General features: G+C 40.6%; 1 protein-coding gene across 1 annotated transcript in view; it reads right to left on the bottom strand.

The window, feature by feature from the left end:
• The window catches only part of LOC119426037 (phospholipid-transporting ATPase ABCA1-like), a 302,913-nt gene that overhangs the window by 33,535 nt on the left and 246,268 nt on the right, over positions 1-23,110 (bottom strand). Inside the window, exons 39-42 of the mRNA XM_037693947.1 lie at positions 21,286-21,415; positions 18,655-18,775; positions 9,405-9,467; positions 5,015-5,121 (exon numbers count right to left, since the gene is read on the bottom strand). Of these exons, the coding sequence (XP_037549875.1) occupies positions 5,015-5,121; positions 9,405-9,467; positions 18,655-18,775; positions 21,286-21,415 (421 nt within the window). The remainder of the gene's footprint in view (positions 1-5,014; positions 5,122-9,404; positions 9,468-18,654; positions 18,776-21,285; positions 21,416-23,110) is intronic.

Raw genomic sequence — 23,110 nt, 5'->3', positions numbered from 1 at the left:
TCTTCCCTGTTTACATTGAGTCATTCCTTTCCACTGTCGCCAATGTGCTTGACTTTTTATATACAGTGCTACCATGTACCTTTTATTATTTTTTTAATGTATTTGCATGGGGCAGCACGGTGGCACAACTGGTAGAGCTGCTGCCTCTCAGCGAACAGGTCCCTGGTTCAAACCCCGGTCCAGGGGCCCTCTGGGTGGAGTTTGCATGTTCTCTCCGTGCATGCGTGGGTTTTCTCCGGGTACTCCGGTTTCCTCCCACAGACCAAAAACATGCATGTTAGGCTGATTGGTAACTCTAAATTGTCCCTAGGTGTGAGTGAGAGAGTGAATGGTTGTTTGTCTCGTTTGTCTCTATGTGGCCCTGTGATGGACTTGCGACCCGTCCAGGGTGTACCCCGCCCCTCGCACAGTGATTGCTGGACATGGGCACCAGCAACCCCCGTGACCCAAAATGGAATAAACGGGTAAAGATAATGGATGGATGTATTTGAATGTTTTGGCCAGCCAAGCTGAACTCTGGTCACTGATATTCTGACTTGCTCTCGACAAAGACGGACGCTTTCTTTCCCTCTCCTGCCGCTCTTGTCCTGTGAATTTGTAGTCCCCCCACCCCCACTCCCTGCTCCCCCCCAAACCCAAGAACATATGTGGACCCTTATCGAAGCTGAGCCAGCTGATAGACACTGTGCCATTTTATCAGGACTATAGAACTTTCTGCTAGCGTTCATGGACAATATCACCGCCTTTGCCCCCCCAACCACAAAATATCTTATGTGTATCTATGTTGCTTTGTGTTGAGGTAGTTTTCTCTGCCCCGTGTGTCAAGGACACATTGTGAGAGAACTTTTTGTATACATTCTTTCCTCATGTTTTTCTTCCCTTTTCTTATCTAAGCGATAAGGGCAGTGTTTCACAACGAAGCTATAGTCCCCATGCACTTCTGTCTATGTTGTTGGACGGCTGCCCTGGAATGTACTTTTGCTGCACTTAACTGTGCAATGACATTAAAAGTTGATTCTGATATAAAGTGGGGCCTGGTTGGTGTAAAGATTGTATAAATTATGCAAAATGTATCCAAACTACGAACGTTCACAGAGCTATCTACAAAAGGTAAGATATTTTTTTTTATCACTTTTCCACTGAATCATTCTTCAGAAGATCTGAACTGTTGCTTTAAATGCCTTATGAAGATTAGAACGGTTAGAAAGCAGAAAAACAGTGATTAGTTCATATTGAAATGTGATGTAAACTGACTCAGTCATCAAATATTCAAAATAACTTGATGAGAAACAGAAAACCAGAGCTGACCCAGTAAAAACCCGTGTGTCTCACTGATACATACCCATGCAAAGAGGCAAAACAAACCAGCTCACATTATTTAGTCTCAATGAAATGTCAAAGCATTATTTTTGCAACAAACAAAAACTAACACACACAAAATACTGTTCCTGCCACACACACAGTTTTATTTTATCTTTTCACAGCTCCTTTGTTTCCCAAAGATTATATTTCTTTTCTAAATGTTATTCTGCGGGAGGAACGGTCAGCCTTGGGGAAGCAAAATGTGTCTTGATGTGTCTTCAAACTGATAAATCCCAACAAGTCTCTGTCAAACTGAAAGCTCCAGTTATCTAATATTGTGTTTTGTTCCTGCTTTGAGAAAAGTTCATGATAAGTGTCGGTGCTGGCCTTTAGCTGAGGCACGAACAGGCCACCAGAACATTTCTGACAGAAGTAAAAAAAGAAATTTAAGCTTTAACCCAGCATATTTGTATTAAATTTATTATTAAACTAAATAAGTTTAAGGTTGCATACGCAAATTTGAGGATTATTTTCAGATAATTTAATTCAAATACGTCATTGGTTCAATATATATTTTGCTAACTGACAGACAAACATAGAAATTGTCCGCTTGTCTTAATGAAAGTTGGACAATAAGGAGAAAGCTGTGCTCAGAAAATCATAGGATTTTAAATGCAGTGCACACAGTCTTTGTTAAAACACAAAATAAAAATTAGCCATTCAGCTGACACATCATAACAGATTTATTGATGTTTTCTTTAAAAGTAAAGGTAAAATAAAAAGTTTAATGAAGTTCATGTCTCAGCATGCAAAACTCAAAACAAACAAACAAACAAACAGTAAAACTAATAATGCCAATGTTCCGTCACTGAGGGATTTGAATAGTGACTGCAGTTTTTAACATGAGTGTTTTTCTGGACTGGAATTAAACAGAATGAAAGTAAACCTTAACGTTTTTGGTTCAATATATTCAATCAGGCAGGAGATACACTGTGTAGAAGAACAGACTTTTTTTTGGCCAAGGTAGAGTACAGTGATGGGTCCTGTCTAGCAGAAAGCGCAATTAATCCACTACCAGGTGCAATGGTGACACCAGGAGGAAGCCAATGGTGGCCATGACACTCTCGCTCTCATTCCTGGCATGACACTCTCTCCAACATGCTAGAAGATCACACTATGCTAGTATGTTGCTGCCGCTGTGGATCTCAAGTCAGTGGTAGGTTGTTTCCACGGCCTTGCTAGGATCGTAGCAGTTATTATGGTAAGTCTAGTTTCAAATTCTCGACGATCAACCCCTGTAGCCCATCATCATTAAGACACTATCACCACAATGTTACACCATCATGACATCGTTACATTAGTGTTGTCTAGGTCTGTCGCGATAAACAATAAATCATTCAATCGTATGATGAATGAAAATTATCGTCCTCATTTTCATTGATCGGCTTTATTGTTTCGTCGTGTCTCTCTCTTTCTACTGAAGACATGGCTCAACTCCAATTCTCTTCACTGACCCCTCCCTTTCTCTTTTCTCTTTAAAATCAGTTTTAACCATCCAAAATCGTGTTTTTGGATCATTAAAAGCAGCTAAGATGAGAAGCAAAGCTACGTGCTAAGCTAACAGGCCGACCTCGGAGAAAAACCTCCGCCTTGTCGAACTCAAAAGTTCAGTTGAAACCCGTGCCTTTGTGTAAAAAGTTGTTTTTCTCTGCAAAATGAAGCTGAAAACTTGTTTACTGATATTTTTTATTAAAAGCTATGTGTAAAAAAAAAGGTTATGCTAAAGAGCTCAAATCACTAAGCGTCCACCATGTCACCATGTCAGCCCATGTCAGGTCAAGGGCCCTCCCTCACATTTTTCCTAAACAGACACGCACTCAGCTATCCATCCTTTGGTTCAAACGTTCTTATACTGCCATCAGGTGGTCAAAAAAGGTACTACACTCCAAACAAATCAACATTTCTTCTAAAATTTGACAATTAATTATTGTTAAATTTCAAACAATAATCGTTTATCGCAATAATTTCTGAGACAATTATTCGCCCAGCAAAATTTGTTATCGTGACAGGCCAAGTGTCAGAGTCAGAGTCAGAGTTTCTTTATTGTCATTCGCACCTCATGTGGTACATGTGGTGGAGCGAAATTATGTACACAAGGTCCCAGTTACATCCAACAATAAAATGTATAAGAAAAACAGTAATAACATCTAAGATATGAACCAAGAAAAACATCAACTAAATATACACTAAGCACTCATAACATAAAACATTGAACATCAGCACAAACATGAACATGAGTCTGTGAGCAGATGTGCACGCATGAACACATCAACATCACCATTGCAATAGTCCAGTCTAGACGTGACAAATGCATGGACCAGTTTTTTTGCATCATTTTTAGATAAGATGTTTCTAATTTTATTGATATTATGCAGGTGGAAGACAACAAGTGTTGTCCCTGCTCAGTATCATTGCGGACCTATCTTGCTCTATTGCATGAAATTCAATTCAATTCAACTATACTTTACAGTTTTACTTGAGTTTTTATGCGATGCTCTCTACCTTTCTAATATATACCTGAAGACCAATAAGACCATAAAAACCACCAACACCCTATAAAGACTATTCAGCATGAAACGAGGCTACAATACTGAGGTGACGTCTCTTAAAAAAATAAGTTCTGCTGCCACACACATTTTTTATCCTCATTCTGCCAATTTGTTCAAACACCTTTGCCTTCCGTGTCTTCTTGGTGTTTAACAACAAAAGACAACCAATGAGCTCCCACCCAAAGTGAGCCCAGTAGCTTTCTCTGTACCATTCGTCAGGCTGGCAGTTAAAGAAAGTCTGATTCCTGGTGAGCCCCCACCCTCGAAAAAAAAAAAAAATACTGATAAGCGGGAGAATTGCCAGAAGAGCAAGAAACATCCATTCATGAGCGGCTGCTTTCTCTCTTCTGCTGATCACTCCTCATGCCAATGCACACACAGAGTATAATGAGATGAAAACAGAAGAGTGGGTGTTGCCAGCTCACATCTGTTTTTCCTCTCTTTTCAGCTGCTTCCCCTAAAGGTCTCGGGGATTTTTCTTTGATCACTATCACCCACATTAATCAACATTAACAGCGCTGTGTTAGACCTAGCTCCATACAGCTCTGCTCCTTTGTTGAACACAAAGTCAATTACCAGATGTATAAATGAGCATCTATAGCAACCGCTGTGACACTCTCAACCACGCCGGCTCGGAAACACGCGCACACGTCTAGGGAAAGGAAACAGAGTTGTTTGTTCCAAAAATAAGAAACAGAAAGCCTACTTTCTCTCAAGTTGCTTGTGTCTTCACACTGCTGTTGTCAAGGTGTCGCTTTTTTAACTCCATGTGCAACAAATTCTTTATGGCAGACTTTTTACGAGGCTGCAACCAAAATAAAAACGAAGCAGGTACAGGGTGAGAATGTCAAAAGGAATGAAATATGTACTAGTGAAAGAGAGCAGAGTCTTCAGCTTGGCTCAGAATATTGCAGCGAAGAGACAAGAGAGCACCAAAGGTAGAGAGGAGGGTAGAATATAGAACAGAAGCTGAAGCTACGAAGAAGAGCCCGAGAGATGGAGCGGAAAAGAAAAACTACAGCTCCATCCCCACCTGAGCAGCTATCTTGGGTGGCTAATTGAGATGAGTTACTCGGTGAAGTAGTGGGACTCAGGCGCCTCACCTGTAGCCGTTTAGGAAGGCCTCTCCACTGGAGACTGGGATGTCTCCTGTCAGCATCTTGAACGTTGTAGTTTTCCCAGCTCCGTTGATGCCCAGCAAACCAAAACACTAGAGGATACAACCGAGAAGGTTCATGCAAGTCTCATCGGAAAACAAACAGATGGATGGCATATCTAATATTCTTCATGCACTTTGAGTTATTTATTTATTGCACTTATTACCACAAAGCGTACAAGGAGTAAATAATAGGAGTGTAGTGCTTCATGTAAAATCACCGTTTGGTACGTTCCTCACTTATGAAATCACGGTTTGGAACAAGAATAATGGAAAAAAAATATGTAAAATTCTTTAAAATCTCATTTAAAAAAGAACAATAACTCTCCCAGAAGCAGAGGCACATTTTCAGACATGGGGGCTCTAATGTACCAGGCCTTGTAAGGGTTGTCAATATTTGTAACGGTTAACGGGTCGTGAGCCAAACAAAAACTTTCATAAATGCCAAAACTAAAGTGTATCTTTCTTTCTTAAGAAAAAATAAATAAATCACTGTAAAAAACCAAACATATGTACTCTTTTAAAAATAATAACCTAAACTTGTCACAAAATAAAAGACAGTACAGAACTGAATAGCATTTTCCAATGTGGAAAAAACTAAACATACATTATATACTCGGCTTGAATTTCAGTTAGGTGAGTACTGTTTACACATGAGTGGCACTTATTAAGGACTGCTTTGACCAAGATGACAACTCCATTACAAAATAAAAATTAGCCAGAACATCAACGAATAAGTGAAGTCTTAAGGAACTCAGAGGGCTCCACAATTATGTTCAATAGAGCGTGGTAGGTCAATGATAAGCTTTGAGAAAGCAAAGTCAGGGTGGTTAAACATTATGGAGGCAGCATATCGGTGACGCTGAGCAGTCGTGTGGCATGGTTGTCAAGAATTTGAAGCAAGCTTGGCCATGCTGACTTCATGCTTAGGCTACAACTACAACTGTTACAATATGGAAACAACCTAACTTAGACTGAACACCCATGGTAGTAGAGTTATATGCTACATTTTAGAAGATCACGCTAGGCTAATTTGATGCTACCAACATGGGTCTCATGTCTGGGTTATTCCCATGACCTTGGCACAAACGTAGAAGTAGCTGCATCCTAACTGGGCAAGGGTGGGTGTGTAGAATGTAATAAGGGCATAAACAAGTACACAAATGGCAGGAAAAATACCTAAATGGTGAGTACTAAGAGTGCAGCAGTGTCATGGTTACCTTCCCAATGAAGGTTTGTAAGCTCAATCATCCAGATAGATAGAATACCAAAAAAAAAAAAAAGGTTAAATCGTGTCACCTGGACACGTTTCTTTTAGGGAGAAACATTTTGTCTTTTATCCAAAAGACCTCATCAGTCTGTGGCCTGCCAACCCAGCACTGTGAGTACTCATGGATGCTGGATTGGCTTCTGTGATCGTCACTGATCCCATTGTTTTCTCATCGTTTTTTTTTTTTTTTTTTTTGCAGAACAAATCTGCATAGTTCCTTCAATGAAGGAACACAAGCTAGTTTCTGGGAATTAATTGGGAGGCTGGCTTGAAACACACCAATGAGGGCTATTTATAAGACAGATCTGGGTGGCATGCCACTGACTGACGAAGTCTTTCAGATGAAAGACGAAACGTTTCTCCCTAAAAGAATGGTGTCCAGATGACATGACCGAACCTTTTTTGTATTCCCAATGAAGAATTTATCCAGGTTTAACCCAATCCAGCCCCGTTTGAAGTGGTCGTATAGATTGCCGAGAGCATAGCAGGGTGGTCACAATGCCTGAAAGCTTCATTCCATCTTCAATTGAAGAAGAGTTAGCAGTCTATGACCCTTTTGGCTTTCCATAGATCTAGATCTCAACTTTCACACTGCTGGTTTGAAACAAACTGCTCCCGTGTGTCATCTGAACTAGTTTTAGTGTAGAGAACTTTAACTACCATGTTCTTCTGCTGCCTTTTGGTTGTTGCTTTTAGCCAAGTACAGTTCAAAATAAATAAGTGTAGACATCCGACGTATTCTTCAACGGTTGCACACACCAGACGCCTGTACTGTGACAGTTCGGTACAAATGCTTACAACCCTGATAAATATCTATTTGTAGCAAATAATTTGAAGCCACAATTTACAGCCTGTGCATGACGAGTTCAGCGCTTTACAAAATAACAAACTGATGTGTTGTGTGCACAAACAAAACAGGCAGTAAATCAACAGAGAAGCAAACACCGTTGAGTCCCGGCGCCTCTCGTCTTGCCTCTGTAAATTGCAACAACAAACGGCATGCTCCCTCATGTATTTCCTTCCTGATGCGACTGATTTTCTCAACATTTGTGTGGCAGGAAGTCGCCTCCGCAGAACGCAGCGGTCATGTGACCTCGCCTTAGGTACTCTGGCTTTGGCATAAATATTTGATTCCAGTCATTCATTGATCCCTGCTTGTTTGTGACCCGGGCTCACAAATGCTTAGAGGAGGGCTAAGCTTGATGTAAATAATGCATGGAAATTCAGTGTGTGATCAGCAGAGCCCCGCAAATCACAAAACTCCTCTGGCATTTACACTGGGCTTTGGGTAAACACCAACAGGGAGGATGGATACGAGCAGGAAAAAGCCCACTGAGCACGAACAACTGTCGACTTTTGAGATTGTGTTTAAATCAAGCTTCCAACGTGTGGATGTGACAAGACAGGACTTAATCTCTGTGTAATGTCCAACATGTTATAAAAATAAGCTTTACACAGTTTGTCAGTTTTTCACTTTTAACTTATTTGGCTCCCTATCACCAGAATACAAGTGTACAGAAAGAAATTGGATCCTTTTGCTAAACAATCTCAAGTGTTACTCGTGGCTACAGGTGCGTTTGAACACACACACATCATTTACAGACATAAGCTGTTTGAAATATATTTTGATCTGACTCACAGGGAAGATTAGGACACTTTGGGTTTGACGAAATCCTACTTCTAACCTACAAAGCTCTCAACAACCTAGACCCATCTTATATTAGAGATCTTATTGTTCCATATTTATCCAACAGAGCACTTCACTCTCAGACTGCAGGCTTACTTGTGGTTCCTAGAGTATCCAAAAGTAGAATGGGAGGAAGATCTTTCAGTTCTCTGGTTCCTCTCTTGTGGAACCAACTTCCAGTTTATGTCCGTGAAGCTGACACATTGTCCAGTTTTAAGACTGGACTTAAGACTTTCCTTGTTAATAAATCCTATAGTTAGGGGTGGCTTGTTATGCTGTCTTAAACTTAGACTATTGGAGGCCAATTTGACCTCATTTCCTTAAATGAATATTAACAAATGAATAATTTTCATTTGTTAATATTTCTATCTTATGTGATTCTTGGTCTGCCATTGTGTATCTGTTCTTACCAAACCCAGCCGGTCGAAGCAGATGGCAGCTTGTCCTGAGCCTGGTTCTGCTAAAGGTTTCTTGCTCATGAGGGAGTTTTTCCTTTCCACTGTCGCCTTCATGTTTGCTCAGGATGAGTCTTCGATGAAGTTAAACTCAAAGCAGTCTGCTCCTCAGATAAATAATGTTAACTTATGTTTTATATATATATATGAATGTTTATGTTCAGTGTTCTGAGATGACTTCTGCTGTGACTTGGCGCTACATAAATAAAATGAATAGAATTGAACTAGTTGACTTGTCAAAATAATTTTCCTCACTCTCACATGTCTGTATTTTGCAAATATCAGTTATTAGAGATGCATCGATTGCTCTGCAGGGAATGTTTTAGATCGACTCGTTGTATTTACCCCCTGCAGCCAAAAAAGTCAAGAGATAATGATGAGAGATGCACATTCATCATGTATCAGTGAACAAGTTGTAATTAAACTCTTAGAAAGTCAGTACGCTGATTCAAGATGGCTGCCACTGCTAATTAGCTTTAATAAACAGAAAATGCTAAACCTGTCATTTTTACAGACGTTAAGATAAAGTTTGGTGTGGTTATATTTGGGCGTTATCTTTAATTTATAGTGATATGTGCTCCTTAAAGGAACGCTGAGTCCACATTCAAACTATTGTTTTCCCATTTATAGTTTCTTCTGGAAAATATTTTGACTCAAACAACTTTTACAAACATTGTGATCTTCTGGGGTGACCAATCATGGTCCTCAAGGGCCACCGTCCTGCAGGTTTTAGCAATTTCTCTGCTCCAACACGCCTCGTTTTTAACAACTAAGCTCCTTTTGTTCAGTTAGCTCTTATTTTTCAGATTATTTCAAACTAAAAAAAAAAAAAAAAAAGCTTTCTCCTGAGATGTTCTGGACTCAAAAGTCCACAAACTTTTCTGCTGGGAAAGTTCCTCGTGCGATGCGGCAGCATCTGGCTCACCTCTGCAGCAGGTACGCCCACACATAGCCTGTCCACAGCAGGGGCGCTCTTCCGAGGGTATACCTGCAGGGAGCAGACAACACAATGAATCAACCGAGCAGCCAGAGAAAAGGCGGAGAGGCAGGGGGAGGGTGGGAGAGAAAGATAGAGAAGTGTGTGGAAGGAGAAAGAAAAAAAGAGCGACAGACCATAGCAACAGGGAGGAGGCGAGATGGAAGAGGCAGGTGGCAAAACACGGAGGAAACAAATTTTTAACAACAATGGATTATTTGAAAAATTCAGAGCGAGCCAGATGGGGGAAGTCAAGCTTTTTAAATAAAGTTACTCAAAACAGAAGGCATTAGATTTAGTATTTGAGACCATAGAAGGACTTTATGAGCTAATCTGCTCCGACTCGGAGCACCTTCCTGACAGAGCTGCAAGGACGATAACTTTGAGAACATCCGGTGGACTCGACAACCTTTGTGGGAACTAAACAAAAAGTTAAGATTTCAACGAGAGAGCATTTATAGCCGCAATCCACAATGTCAGTGAGAGCAATCTGACTACAGACAATGATCTCGTTTCAATAACAAAACAAGTTAATCCACCAGGAGCAACTAGCAAACTGAAGGAAGCTGATTACCTCCAGTTTATTTAAGATAAACATTTATCTGGCCAGTTTTATTAACCTCCTAAGACCTGAACTCTTGCATAAGTGGATGTCAGGTTGTCCACATATGTGGATGCATGCTGTAACTTTCACACAACTTTAAACTCTTCACTCAAAAGCCTTTCGGTTCACATTTCAGGACCATGGACAGCTCTCTGAGGGAACCGTGTTGCCCTGTAAAATACAGTATTTACATACTTTTTAAAATTACATATAAGCTAGAAACCACTGTTTTATCCACCTCATCTCTTCAGGACACTGAAAACTTTTGAAAAATAAAAGGATGTAAGCATAAACCAGTAACACAGTGAGAGAAATAGATGACTTCAGTGTTGAGGCTAGTTGTAAGGCCCATTTAGCCTCAATTAGCCTGAGCTGGTTGCCTCTTTAGGTCAACGTATCGACCATCAAACAATTACAAATATGTAAAGTACACAACCCAAGTCTGCATAAATGCAGTAAAACTCAAGCAAAGATTTTAATAGATTTGAGCTGATTGAACAAGCAGAACACCAACGTCCCCCGTCGCTGTGGGATTTGACTATTAAATGGTTGAAGTTTTTGAGATGAGTGTTTTGGTGCAAGATATACAAGTGGGTAGGAGTTACACTATGTAGAAGACAAGAGGTAGGGATTTTTTTTTTCTGCTTGTCTGAGGCGGCTTAGAGTGACGAGTCCTGGCAAGGGGAGGGAGCAATTATATCCACAACCAGGCACAAAGGCAGAGCTGGCCACCATAGAATAATCTTCAGCCTCCACAATCATTTGAGAAAACTATACTTGTAAGCAATAGCAAAACTGGATAGCATAGTTTTCTCAAATGATCGCGGTCATTTAAATTGTAGAAAAGTGCAGCAGGACAGCAAAGGGTTAACCCTTCATGCAGTTGATACAGCACGGAGCAGAAATGAACTTTTCGATTAATTACACTGTAACAACTGAACATAGAAGTTCTAAAATTATTAAAAACAACTTAACACTTTTATATCTTGTGATTACAACCATTTTACGATGCAACAAAAACAGATTTAAATAATTAGAAACCTAAACAAGTAAGATAAATAGGAAAATATAGACATAAAACTTGGCACCACATGTAACCTTTAAAGGGGACGTGAGTAGACTATGGGATGGTTTCAAACTTTTCCAACAAGTCTGATTTGTACCAGTTTCCATCTAAGGGCACCCATTATCACATTAGCCGACATAAAGTTGACACTCATCTCCTAGTCGTCTTAACTCAAACGTCTGTCGCTGGAAGTTTTTCCCGTCAGTCTAACGACTGTGTGGAAGGTCAAACTGACAGCAGTGTGTCTGGATGACGCTCAAAGACAGCCACACTTCCACTGCAGTCTTAATCGATTACAGCAGAGAAGATAATGCCAAGAAGAGGCTTGCAGGTGGGGCACTTAACAAAACTCTCCAGATCAAAGCCACGGGGTGTGAGGTGGGGGGAGACGAGGAGGGGTGGAAACCTGACGAGTGATTGATGGCCTGTCGATCGCTTCAGAGGCATGCTCAGATTTATGACGGGGTTCAGCCTGTGAAGCGTGGACACCGAAGCCATGTGCTCATTGATCAATTTATCCACCAACACCACCCACCCACCCAACTAATGGATGGGGCACAGCTGTTGTGAGAGTCAATGGGGGCACGGCATGACGAATCCTGATGCCTTCTGCCAACACACTGCTGTTTTTCTACAGTGACGGGGACACGTGTCACCTCGGAGACAAACTGTCAACTTTTAAAGGATAGTCTGGTGATTTCTGAAGGGATGTTCTGTCAGATACTTAGTGCCTTATCAGCCGTGACATCAAGCACAGAAGACAGAGTGTGAAGAAAAGGACTCAAGCCTCCCTCCAAGCTAGGCTAAAGGCTAGCAAGACCAGGGTCACTTTTATTGCAGTTTTAGGTCAAGAAAACCACAATTTTTAATGGTGTGAAAGTACCCTACTTTAGCCTGAAGTAAACTTTTGCACTTTAGCTTGACACCATTTGTTCAGTTTGTTTCTGTTCTATCAACTGAACAAAGTATGTGTTATTTTGCAAATGAGGACCTCCTGAGGCAGGTAAATTGTCAGACTGCCTGATTTCCACATGTGCTCAGACCAAGGGTTCACTCAACTCCTGGCTATCCTTGTGTTGCCAACTTGTTGCTATATTTAGCTTACAGTTAGCATGAGGAAGGTTCATCTTTTACTGTGACTTGTTGTGAGCACCTAAGTGGACTATATGTTTAGAAACCAAACCAGACTTGAGACAATAAAAAATGGAGGATGGTAAATGTCAGGAGGATTCAGGAGAAAACAGGTTTCAGGTTTCCATCCAAACCATTTCAGGTGTGACGCACTGACATGATCGCAGCATGGCTAATGTTGGTGTAAGTCTATAAATAAATTAAGAAATGTTAGCAATTAGCTTACCCTTCTGTTATCTTTTAGCTTATTTTGTGCTGGCATTACTAGACTGAGTAGTAGAATTGTTTTATGTTTAACAACCGGTTTTGTAATATGTTAAAATTGCTAGTGTCCATTAGCATAGTGTGCTAATGTATCTGGCAATACACCATCGATACTTCGCTGTTCGACTTTCACGGACTCACTCTTTCACAGGTTTTCAATGTAAGATTGTACGTTGACCACGTACAATCCAAGGGAAGTCCTGGTAGCCTGGCCCGCTCAGTGTTCGACAAGGGGCCCCCTCCTTTCTCTTTCCGGGGCTCTCTGTCGTGGCGTGGCGCACACGGCCTGTTGTGTGCCTCTGCTCTGCTGTGGCAGACAGCCTCAGAGGGAGAGAGGAGGGGGCAGGGGGTGGAGTCTTTCTTTCCCCATTGTTGCTGTGGGGGCTTCAGTGAGGCGGATACCAGAGTGAGCGGCACAGATTGTTTATTTAAAATAATCAAGTGCGACCTGAACCGAGCCTTAACCTGAACAGAGCACATGTACCACATGTGGTGTGAATGACAAATAAAAAAACTGTGACTTTGATAAGCCTGAAAAACATTTAGGTTGCATTCACACCAGCCCTGTTAAGTCCGCTTTAATTGAACTCTGGTCTATTTGCCTAGAAAGTCTGGTTCATTTGGGGAGATGTGAAAGCACAATCAAACTTTGATACAGACCAAAAAAGTGAATTCTGGTCCACCTAAATACCTAGATCTCGGTCTAGTTGAAGTGAACTTTGGCGCGGTTCGAATGCATTGTGAATGCTAGCAGACCGGAGACTGCTCCAAAAGCAGGAAGTGGTCTACAGCGCAGAGCAAACAAATGCACATTTTTCTTACCTCATACAGTGCCGTTAGCCACCTTGTGTGAAAAACAACATTCTCCATGTTCTTCTGCTTCATCTTCTGCTCATGCTGAGTCCATTGTTCAAAAACGACAAAACAGAAATCCTAAAACCCGCTCAAATTTGACGCCACTCCATTTTTGTTTTTATTTCCAGAAGTAAGTAGCACTCAGTGTCTTTTTTAGGTTTTCATGTCATTTTGTTCAGTAATTCTTGGTTCAGCGCCACCACAGGCGGGGCGGGGGGGGGGGGGGCAGGTTGGCTTGATTGACAGTGCAGTGTGAATATAAACCACACCAGCTAAAAAAGTAAACAAATGTTCCAAATTTTGGTCCCCAATCGAACCAAGTCTACCAGACTATCAGGCGTGAACACCCTTAAAGGAGCTCTGGTTTAGCTAGCCATTAGCCTAGCCTAGCATTTGCCTCTTTCTCCACACTCTGTGCTCTATGGTTGATAAGGTACTAACTACTGATAACGTTTTGACACATGATTTCAAAAATCACCCTGTACAGGTGTCCAAACAAACACTGAGCAGCAGTTCAGTCAAATTAAATGTACAGTATTTATTGGTAATGTTTTAAAGGAACTGAACTTTGGGTTTTCTTTTCTCCTCATAAGCATAGAAAAACTAAACTAAAGCTCAACAACGTTTAGCTGCAAAATGAACAACTGTACAACCCCTCCCTCATTTTGTCCCCCCCACCTTGAAAGATGATTTGCAATACATTACCCATCCGGCTGTTTCAGCCGGCACTTGTTCGGTAATTATCCCTGAGAGCGCGCTGCGCAACTGTGTGAGTGAGCAATGAGTGAAAGATTACGTAAGGTGAGACTGAGAAGACTGAGGGAGGAAAGAAAAGAAGTGAGGTGGGAAGACGCAAAAAAATGGATGGGGGGTCTGTTGGATCAGCCAACTGTCGGCATAGAAGGTGCAAAGCAGGCTGCTGCCATGACACTTCCTGCTGCCACGCTGCCCGCAGGGAGGGAACATCTGCCAGTGGAGGGAACATTAATCCTGCTGGTGTTGAGACACACACAAACACACAACTACACAAACACACACACATGCACAGAGCCACAGCACGCATGACTTCTTTTACTGCAATGAAGGCCAGAGCTGGGTGTGAGAGAAGGCCATTATACTTAAAAAAAGAGAAATCTCGTTAGAGGCATTTAAACATTTACATCCCGTCTTTCTTATCTACCTGCACGTGGAATAATAGAGGCGTGACTAGAAAAGAAAACGATGGACTCCCACAGCCGCCCTCTCTAGTTAACAAACTTGTGATCCTGAAGTTAGAGGAACTGAAGGAGACCAGCAGGCCTTATGATGAAGTTGCCCCCCTACCTTCTTCAAATCTAACAAAATTGGTGTCAAACATTTTGTGCAGCAAAAATTTTTGTTTGTGCCGCTATCATTTTAAAGATATTAATAAAACAGTTTCCAGGGATGATCAGAGGTCGACCAGCCCTCCACATGTACAAAATGAAAAAAAAAAAAAAATGGTGTCAATAAACTCTACTATGTTTGTGATGCTTTTGCTTTGAACATACTGAAAGTTTAAAGGTAAATAGGTCAACCAGCCTCCTCTGCCCACCTCAACCCTAACCCTTACCCTTACCCTAACTCTAACTCTAACCCAACATGAACAGATTTTCTTTGACCTTTGATGACCTCTGGAAACTTTTTTATTAATATATTTGAAATGATATCTGCACAAACAACAATTTTTACTGCACAAACGTTTGACCCCAATTTTGTTAGATTTGAGTAATGTGGAGGGGGACTGGTTGACCTTTTGACCTTTAAACTTTCATTAATATATTCAAAGCAAAAGCAGCACAAATGGAAATATTTGCTGCACAAACCAGAACAAACGTAGCCAAGTTGATTGACATCATTTTTAACTGATTTGAAGAAAGTGTGTGTGTGTGGTTGGGGGATGGCGCTGGTTGACCTTTCATGACCTCTGGAAACATTTATTAATATCTTTAAAATAACAACGGCATACATGAAAATTTTTGCTGCACAAACGTTTGACACCAATTTCGTTAGATTTGAAGAAGTTGGGGGGCGCAACTTCACTCAGTTGGCCTTATGGCACCATGAGAACAGAAACAGAAATGTATGTAAAGATGTAAAATGTATATATGTATGTATTCCACAGTTGACCACTATAACTGTTTGAGAAAAACAAGTAAAAAATCTTATTTAAATAAAAGAGGGAAGTTCTTGTTGATCTACCTGTACCTGTTAATTTTCATAACTTTACCTCAAGAAAACAAGTTATTTACCTAATTTTCTATAAATTAGTTAATTTCATAATCGTTAGATAATATATATTGTTTTTCTCACAGAAAATAGTTTGTTTTTAATCACAATTAAACAAAATGTGTTTTCTTCAACTACTGATTCAAGCTGAAAATGTCAAATCAAACATTTATCATTTATCAAACTATTATTATTTTATCTCATCTCCGCAGGTCAAGACGGCGATACTGAATGATGATGGAGGAAAACAAGATCGACTCATTTTATCGTCATAATTATACCATCATTTCCAGAAAAAAAGCTCATCATCTTGAAATTTGTTGTTATCCTAAGAAAATGAGATAAAACTATTTTATTACTGAAAATAGATCTTAAGGAAAATCTGATCAATGTTAATAATTGCAGGTACAAAAAGGCTTTTCACCATTTAAGTACGTCTTGTGATAACACAATTAAAATTTATAATAAAATAAAGCGTCACTTTTTTGTGTGTGTTTAAAAAGACGGGCAGCTTTTGGGTAATCTAGAGTTCTTACAATTTTCCATTAAGGGCTGATCCACTACAAATCAAATAAACTGTCATGAATTGTTGGATTGAGGGATTAAAATGCAGAGAATGCAGGCAGCAGGAAGGCAGGCGGGCAAATCAGAGAACTTTATTTCACACCAACAAACTAAAGTAAACAACGTGAAGCAGAACTAGGACAGCTGAGATACCTAACGAGCATGACAGGGACAAGAATTTGTCAAAAGAATGACTAAACTCAGATTATATGGCCCTCGCAGATACACGAACAAGGACACACAGTAATGAGTTTTTGTGTCACTTTGGTCTAATTTCAGACACGATGATTCTCCCCAACAAAAATATAAACTGTTAGTAGAGGTTGTACCAGCCCGATACCTGCTACAGTTTCTTGGTATCTGGAGGGCAGTTATTGTCCATTGCTGCTGTTGTTATCATCGTTCTGCTAAAAGGACCACGCTGCTAGCAGTACCGTGCTGCTGACGGGACCACGCTACTAACAGAACTATGCTGCTAACAGAACCATGCTGCTAACAGAACCACACTGCTAACAGTATCATGCTGCTAATGGGACCACACTGCTAACAGAATCACATTGCTAACAGGATCACATTGCTAACAGGATCACGCTGCTAACAGGACCATACTGCTAAAAGTATCATGCTGCTAATGGGACCACACTGCTAATAGGACCACACTGCTAACAAAACCACATTGCTAACAGGACCACTCTGCTAACGGGACCACACTGCTAACAGTATCATGCTGCTAACAGGACCACTCTGCTAACGGGACCAAACTGCTAACAGTATCATGCTGCTAACAGGACCACTCTGCTAACGGGACCAAACTGCTAACAGTATCATGCTGCTAATGGGACCACACTGCTAACAGAATCACATTGCTAACAGGATCACATTGCTAACAGGATCACGCTGCTAACAGGACCATACTGCTAAAAGTATCATGCTGCTAATCGGACCACACTGCTAATAGGACCACACTGCTAACAAAACCACATTGCTAACACTATCATGCTGCTAACAGAACCACATTGCTAACAGGACCACTCTGCTAACGGGACCACACTGCTAACAGTATCAAGCTGCTAACAGGACCATGCTGCTAACAATAACAGTGTTTTTACAACACTGTTTTTTATTTTAATTGCTTTTTATTGTTGTGTAGTGTCTGTACTCTATATGTTGTCTGTCTAAGACAAAGGTCATGCTCAACTTTGGTGTTTTGAACCATTTTGGCATGACTGTCTCAGAGGAGTTGATGGGCGAGAGGGCGGGCCCCAGAGACCATCTTATAACCTGCAAATGGGTTTTATCCACTATGGGAGTGTGCTGTTTGTGGGGCTCAGTTTGCTTGGTGGCTCCTCAGATTGAATAAGTCCTTTGGATGAAGGACAAAACATCTCAGCAAAAAATTAAAAAAAAGAAAGTAACCATCCAGATGACCTGACTGAACATTGTTGGATTTTTAACTGGATTATATAATTTTGCAACATCTTAGTTTGTTCACACAGAGTTCAGTTTTGACCTGACTGATGAGCCACATATTTTAATGTAAATAACTTTGTAACATAAAGCTTATGCAGAAACCACAAACCAGAGTTTGACTTGGACAAAACTTAAAGTCAAATTAAATTTGAAAACAAGCAAGATGAATTCAACAAATTATGCACACAAACAATCGAGTTAGAGATAATAAAACCTCAAAACAAACTAAAAAAAGGGGAAATCCCCAATTCAATAGTTCAACTTTCGGTACAAACGGCGCGCAACACACACATTTCACCGTCTCCAACCCCTCCCCCCCATTACAGAAGATATCTTCAAGAAAACTAGGGAAAACACTGCATTCTATGATGAAATTTTACAGAAACAGGAAGTTATGTGGGTTAATGCTAATTTCAGATAGAATAATTGAAATCCCATGTTGTACTTGGACGCAAGAGACTAAGTGAGCCCTGTTGTATGCTGGGTAATTCGGGGACAGAAATGGGGGGAATTGTTCAGGTTATGTGTTCAAATGAGTTGTTCTATTTAGTGTTGGAGTGGCATTTATGTTCAGGTTGTTGTTAGACTATAAAAATGGCACCTTGAGTCAGATATTGTACGTGATGTACAAAAAAGGCGAAAAATTTTACCATTTCAGATATTTGAAACTGAAAATAAAGTCCATTAATCGAACTACAACTCTGCAGCAATTTGACGTTAGTGTTTATCAGGTTGCTACGATAAAATTTCCTAACGAAAGGCTCTTATAGTCACGGTGCTCCAAAATAAAACCAACCAAAGAACTGAATCTGACACAGACAGAAAACATGAAAACAAAAAGCATAAAAATTCAACCAACTAAACCCAGAAACCATTGATTTTACATAACACCGCTGTAAAAAAAAAAGTGACTTATAGAGTAGAAACCATTGATTAGTGTTGGAAATCATGCACGAATGCCCAAAAACTGAACGAGGCATTGTACCGTGGCAGCATACCTTAGTGAGGTCATAGATGGTTAGCAGGTCGTTCTGAGCTTTGCCTTCGTACACCCGCCTTCGTTCCCGGGCAACATCAACATCCTCTTCCTCCGCAGATGGTGCCTTTACGGAAATGAGTCTGGCAGAGGCAGTGTCACACAGTTATAAACACCCCTCATTAAAATTAAAGTTAACCAGCATGACTAATTATCTCAGTCAAAGTTGAGGCTCAACGAAACATTCTCTATAATTTCCACATGCAACAGAAATTGTAGACCTTAGTTTCTATGGCAACTTTCATTTTAGAGAAACCTGCAGTCACAAACACACAACAAAAAAATATATTTGGTGGATTTTGGCAACTTCAGTCACAGGGGAATGGATATTTTAACAAAAAAAAAAAGACTAAACATTAGCTACAGTTTAAAATGCAGAGGCTGAATGACTAATCAGACGTCTGTACGTACAGTATTATCTGTACATAATGATTGTAAACTAGAGAAAAGAGGTACAACCGGGAGAAACATGAATAAACAAGGTTATTTGTAGGTAGACAAAAAAGGTTTGTTTGCTTTCAAAGCGTGCATAATACTAATGTTTTCTTTAGTAGATGACGGTGTTCCAAAAAGTATAATGTAGTAATGTCTAACCCTCTTCAAAATGACCCACAAGGCCTTTGATTTAAAACTGAGGCCTTGTGGGTGATTTTGACACAAGGGCAGCAGGAGTTAAAGTTTCCACAAGAACTATCACTTTTTAAACTTGCATTGCCTTTTTGTCACATTCTCTGTTTGACCAAAAACAGACAATGTATGGTTTCTGGTGTAGCAAGATATAAAATACCCCCAACCCAGAATATACCTGGAGTTAAAGGGGCCTAGGCTTAAATATATCTTGATTATGCCTTGGGCATATTAAGGCCTAGGCTAATTTATACCCATCAAACCAGCTTATACCCCCATGGTATATGTAGTGTTGAGTCTTACACAATAATTACTGTATTTTATTAATTATTTAATACCCAAAAGTTACTACAGTAATACTAAGTATGGGACTTAATCAGTCACAGGGGTCACTGGTGCCCATATGCAGCAGTCACAGTACAAGAGGCACACCTTGGACAGGTTGCAAGCACATCACGCATAGAGACAATCGTTCACACACTTACTCACACCTAGGGACAATTTAGAGTTACCAATCAGCCTAACATGCATGTTTTTGTTCTGTGGGAAGAATAACAGGAGTACACAGAGAAAACCCATGAAGAAAACATGCAAACTCTACCCAGAAAGGCCCCCAGCCAGGATGATCCAGTAACCATCTCGCTGAGAGACAACAGCTCTACTAACTGAGCCACCATGCCACCTTTAAATATATCTATTTTTAAAATCTATATGTAAATCCTGGAAAATAAAAGACAAAAAAAATTGCCCATCTCTAGTTACCCCAGTAAACTACTCCACTGCTCACATTGTTGCTCACACAGACTCATGTTCGTGCTGCTGTAGTTCGGAGTATTATTATTGTTTTTGCACTATTACGTGTTTAGCGTATTTCGTAGTTAATATCTTAGATCTTATTACTGTTTTTCTTTTATATTTTATACTTCTGTTGGAGGGGCAGCACGGTGGCGCAACTGGTAGAGCTGCTGCCTCTCAGCGAACAGGTCCCTGGTTCAAACCCCGGTCCAGGGGCCTTCTGGGTGGAGTTTGCATGTTCTCTCCGTGCATGCGTGGGTTTTCTCCGGGTACTCCGGTTTCCTCCCACAGTCCAAAAACATGCATGTTAGGCTGATTGGTAACTCTAAATTGTCCCTAGGTGTGAGTGAGAGAGTGAATGGTTGTTTGTCTCGTTTGTCTCTATGTGGCCCTGTGATGGACTTGCGACCCGTCCAGGGTGTACCCCGCCCCTCGCACAGTGATTGCTGGACATGGGCACCAGCGACCCCCGTGACCCAAAATGGAATAAGCGAGTAAAGAAAACGGACGGACGGACGGACTTCTGTTGGATGTAACTGGGACCCTGTGTACACAATTTTGTTCCACCAGATGTACCACATGCCATGCGAATGACAATAAAGAACCTTGACCTTGATTGTTGGCCGGCGGTGCCTTGTTTCAGTTACGGGTATACAAGTGACTAAATGCTAACCATAACATAAATGAGGCAACTATCCTCTGTTTGTTGTCATTTTACTACAAAAGACTGAAAATATTTTAATGTGTTGACAACAAATTTAAAATTCAACTAATTTATTGTTGAAATTAAGTCACCGTTCATAATTCTGCTGATACATATTAATTACCTAGACATATGTTGAGGTTGACTACTATGTTAGATGAGTATTCTCTGGCCTAGATGAGTACATTTCATGCAACCTTTATTTATACAGGTTAGTCCCATTGAGCCTCAGGGACTCATTTACAAGAGAGACCTGAAAACACATTCTGACCTAGGATATTTTACACCCCTGGGTATAGTTTGGTCTAAGACAGCATACCTTCCTGGGGTTTACTCTGGCCTGTGCCAAACTATACTCTAGTTTAATCTGACTAGGGGTAAGTTTGGCCTGCTAAATAGATTGAAAATGTCAGTTTTAGAACCAAAACCACAATTTTTTTTTTCATATCATCACTCTGACTCCAATACCTGGGTTTGCAGAAGAACTTATATTGGATGAGGATTGTAAAGGTGAACATCACAATTCCCTGGATGGACATAGCGCAGAGGTTTTTCCCCACCATTTCCCAGCTCAGTGGATCCTTAAAACGGTTTTCCCCTGACACAGCAAACAGGAAGGCAGCACAGAGGAGAGAAAAAAAGAAAAGAAGCAAAGCAGAAAATAAAAGGAAGTGAATAAAACCAATACACTAAAATAATAAATGATTGAATACATTAACATTATAAGTCATTTCATGTCCGTTTCCAGCTCTTATCAATGCACTCGGAGGAGATTTTTGAGCTAAAATCGTCAAAAGAAAGAATGTTTTCCTTCGTGGACAGCTAAATTATAGCATGTATTTTTGCTGAATTTTGCCTCCAAGACATATTCGTTGGTGAAAGGCAGTAGTTCAAAAAGCCACTTAGTCTTAGGATTACACACCCCCCCACCCCCCAAAAAAAGTTTAAAACTGCTGTCACCTGCTGTCGTGTGAGGAAATACTTGACACTGTGTACTTTTCGTCGCTGAAGCCGTTTGGTTTGATGAACGTCTAAACAAAGCAAGTGACAGCCCTCCGCACTAACTTTCTTCCTTCTATCAGCATCTAAAGCCCAGACACTCGAGGGCGGGCGGGCAGGGGGGCAAGGAGCTGAGAGGGGTGGAGTAAGGAGACAAGAAAAACGAAAGCGCTTTCAGTCTCATTCTCCGGTAAATAGCCCCTCTCCACACTAGGCCTTTTAAGTCGTGATTGCTTTTCTCTCTCCTCTCTCTGCCGCCGCCGAAAATTATTCCTCAAACCGTTATTTCCTGCTCCATCTCTCGACAGAAAAGACCCCTCTTCCTCTTTCATGTGTCTCTTTGACTCTTGATGCGCACCTCCGTCTACCCCCTCAAACCCGTCTACAACTCCCCCCCCCCCCCCACTCTCTTTAACTCGTGTGGACAGAAGAGCTTGAGTAGAGGTTTGGGAGTCGTGATACTGGTCAAACATTTTCCCCCTGGAGAACTAGCATTTGGACAGAAATGGTACGTGTCACTTTAGAAGGACTGGAGGTGGTTTGAGTGTTTCTTTGGGAAGAGCAGAGCGATTTGTGTGCACCTTCAGTGACCATCAGCAGTCCTACACAACACTTTTTTGATGACTAGGTTCTCCTTCTGTTGTGCACTTGCACAAGCACGAATACGCTTACAGGTCAGATGATGCATTCTTTAAAACTATGTTTTATTTCACATTTATAACTAAGTGGAACAACTGTCAAAGACTGAAAGTGAGCTGTAAAAACAGTGTAATGAAGCAGTTCAGCCATCCAAAAAGTGTTTAATGAGCCTTGCTTTTATAACAAAAAATTATAAATTAAAGATTACAAAGAGTAACTTTTGTGTTGTTCTTTTAACTTTATGATGATATGTGTTACTTAGAGGGACATTTGATAACCTTACACAATTTTTTCACAATAAACTAGTCAGTCCTTTACAGCAGTGTTTTTCAAAGTGGGGGGCCGTGGCCCTCTGGGGGCCGCCAGGGGGCACTAGGGGGGGCCCCAGAAAGCTGGACAGAAGAATAAAAAAGCAAAAATAAAAAATTGTAATAATTGTAATAATAAAAATTGCCCACTGGGACAATCTGAATCTGTAATTTTCAGATAAACACACTTGAGAGAGAGGTTACATTTGTTTTGTTTTGTTCTTCTGGTCAACAGTTTGTAGAAAAGTTTTTTTTTTGTTTTTTTTGTGGGAATATAATGCAGTGTTTAAAACATGTTAGTTAATAACATTTTTATGCTCAGCAGTCGTAATAATTAATTGAATATA

This window comes from Nematolebias whitei, chromosome 1 (genome assembly GCF_014905685.2).
Source record: "Nematolebias whitei isolate Nwh7 chromosome 1, NemWhi1, whole genome shotgun sequence".
Classification (NCBI taxonomy): Eukaryota; Metazoa; Chordata; class Actinopteri; order Cyprinodontiformes; family Rivulidae; genus Nematolebias; species Nematolebias whitei.
The sequence above is the reverse complement of the archived record's forward strand: the minus strand, read 5'-3'. Positions and strand labels throughout refer to the sequence as shown.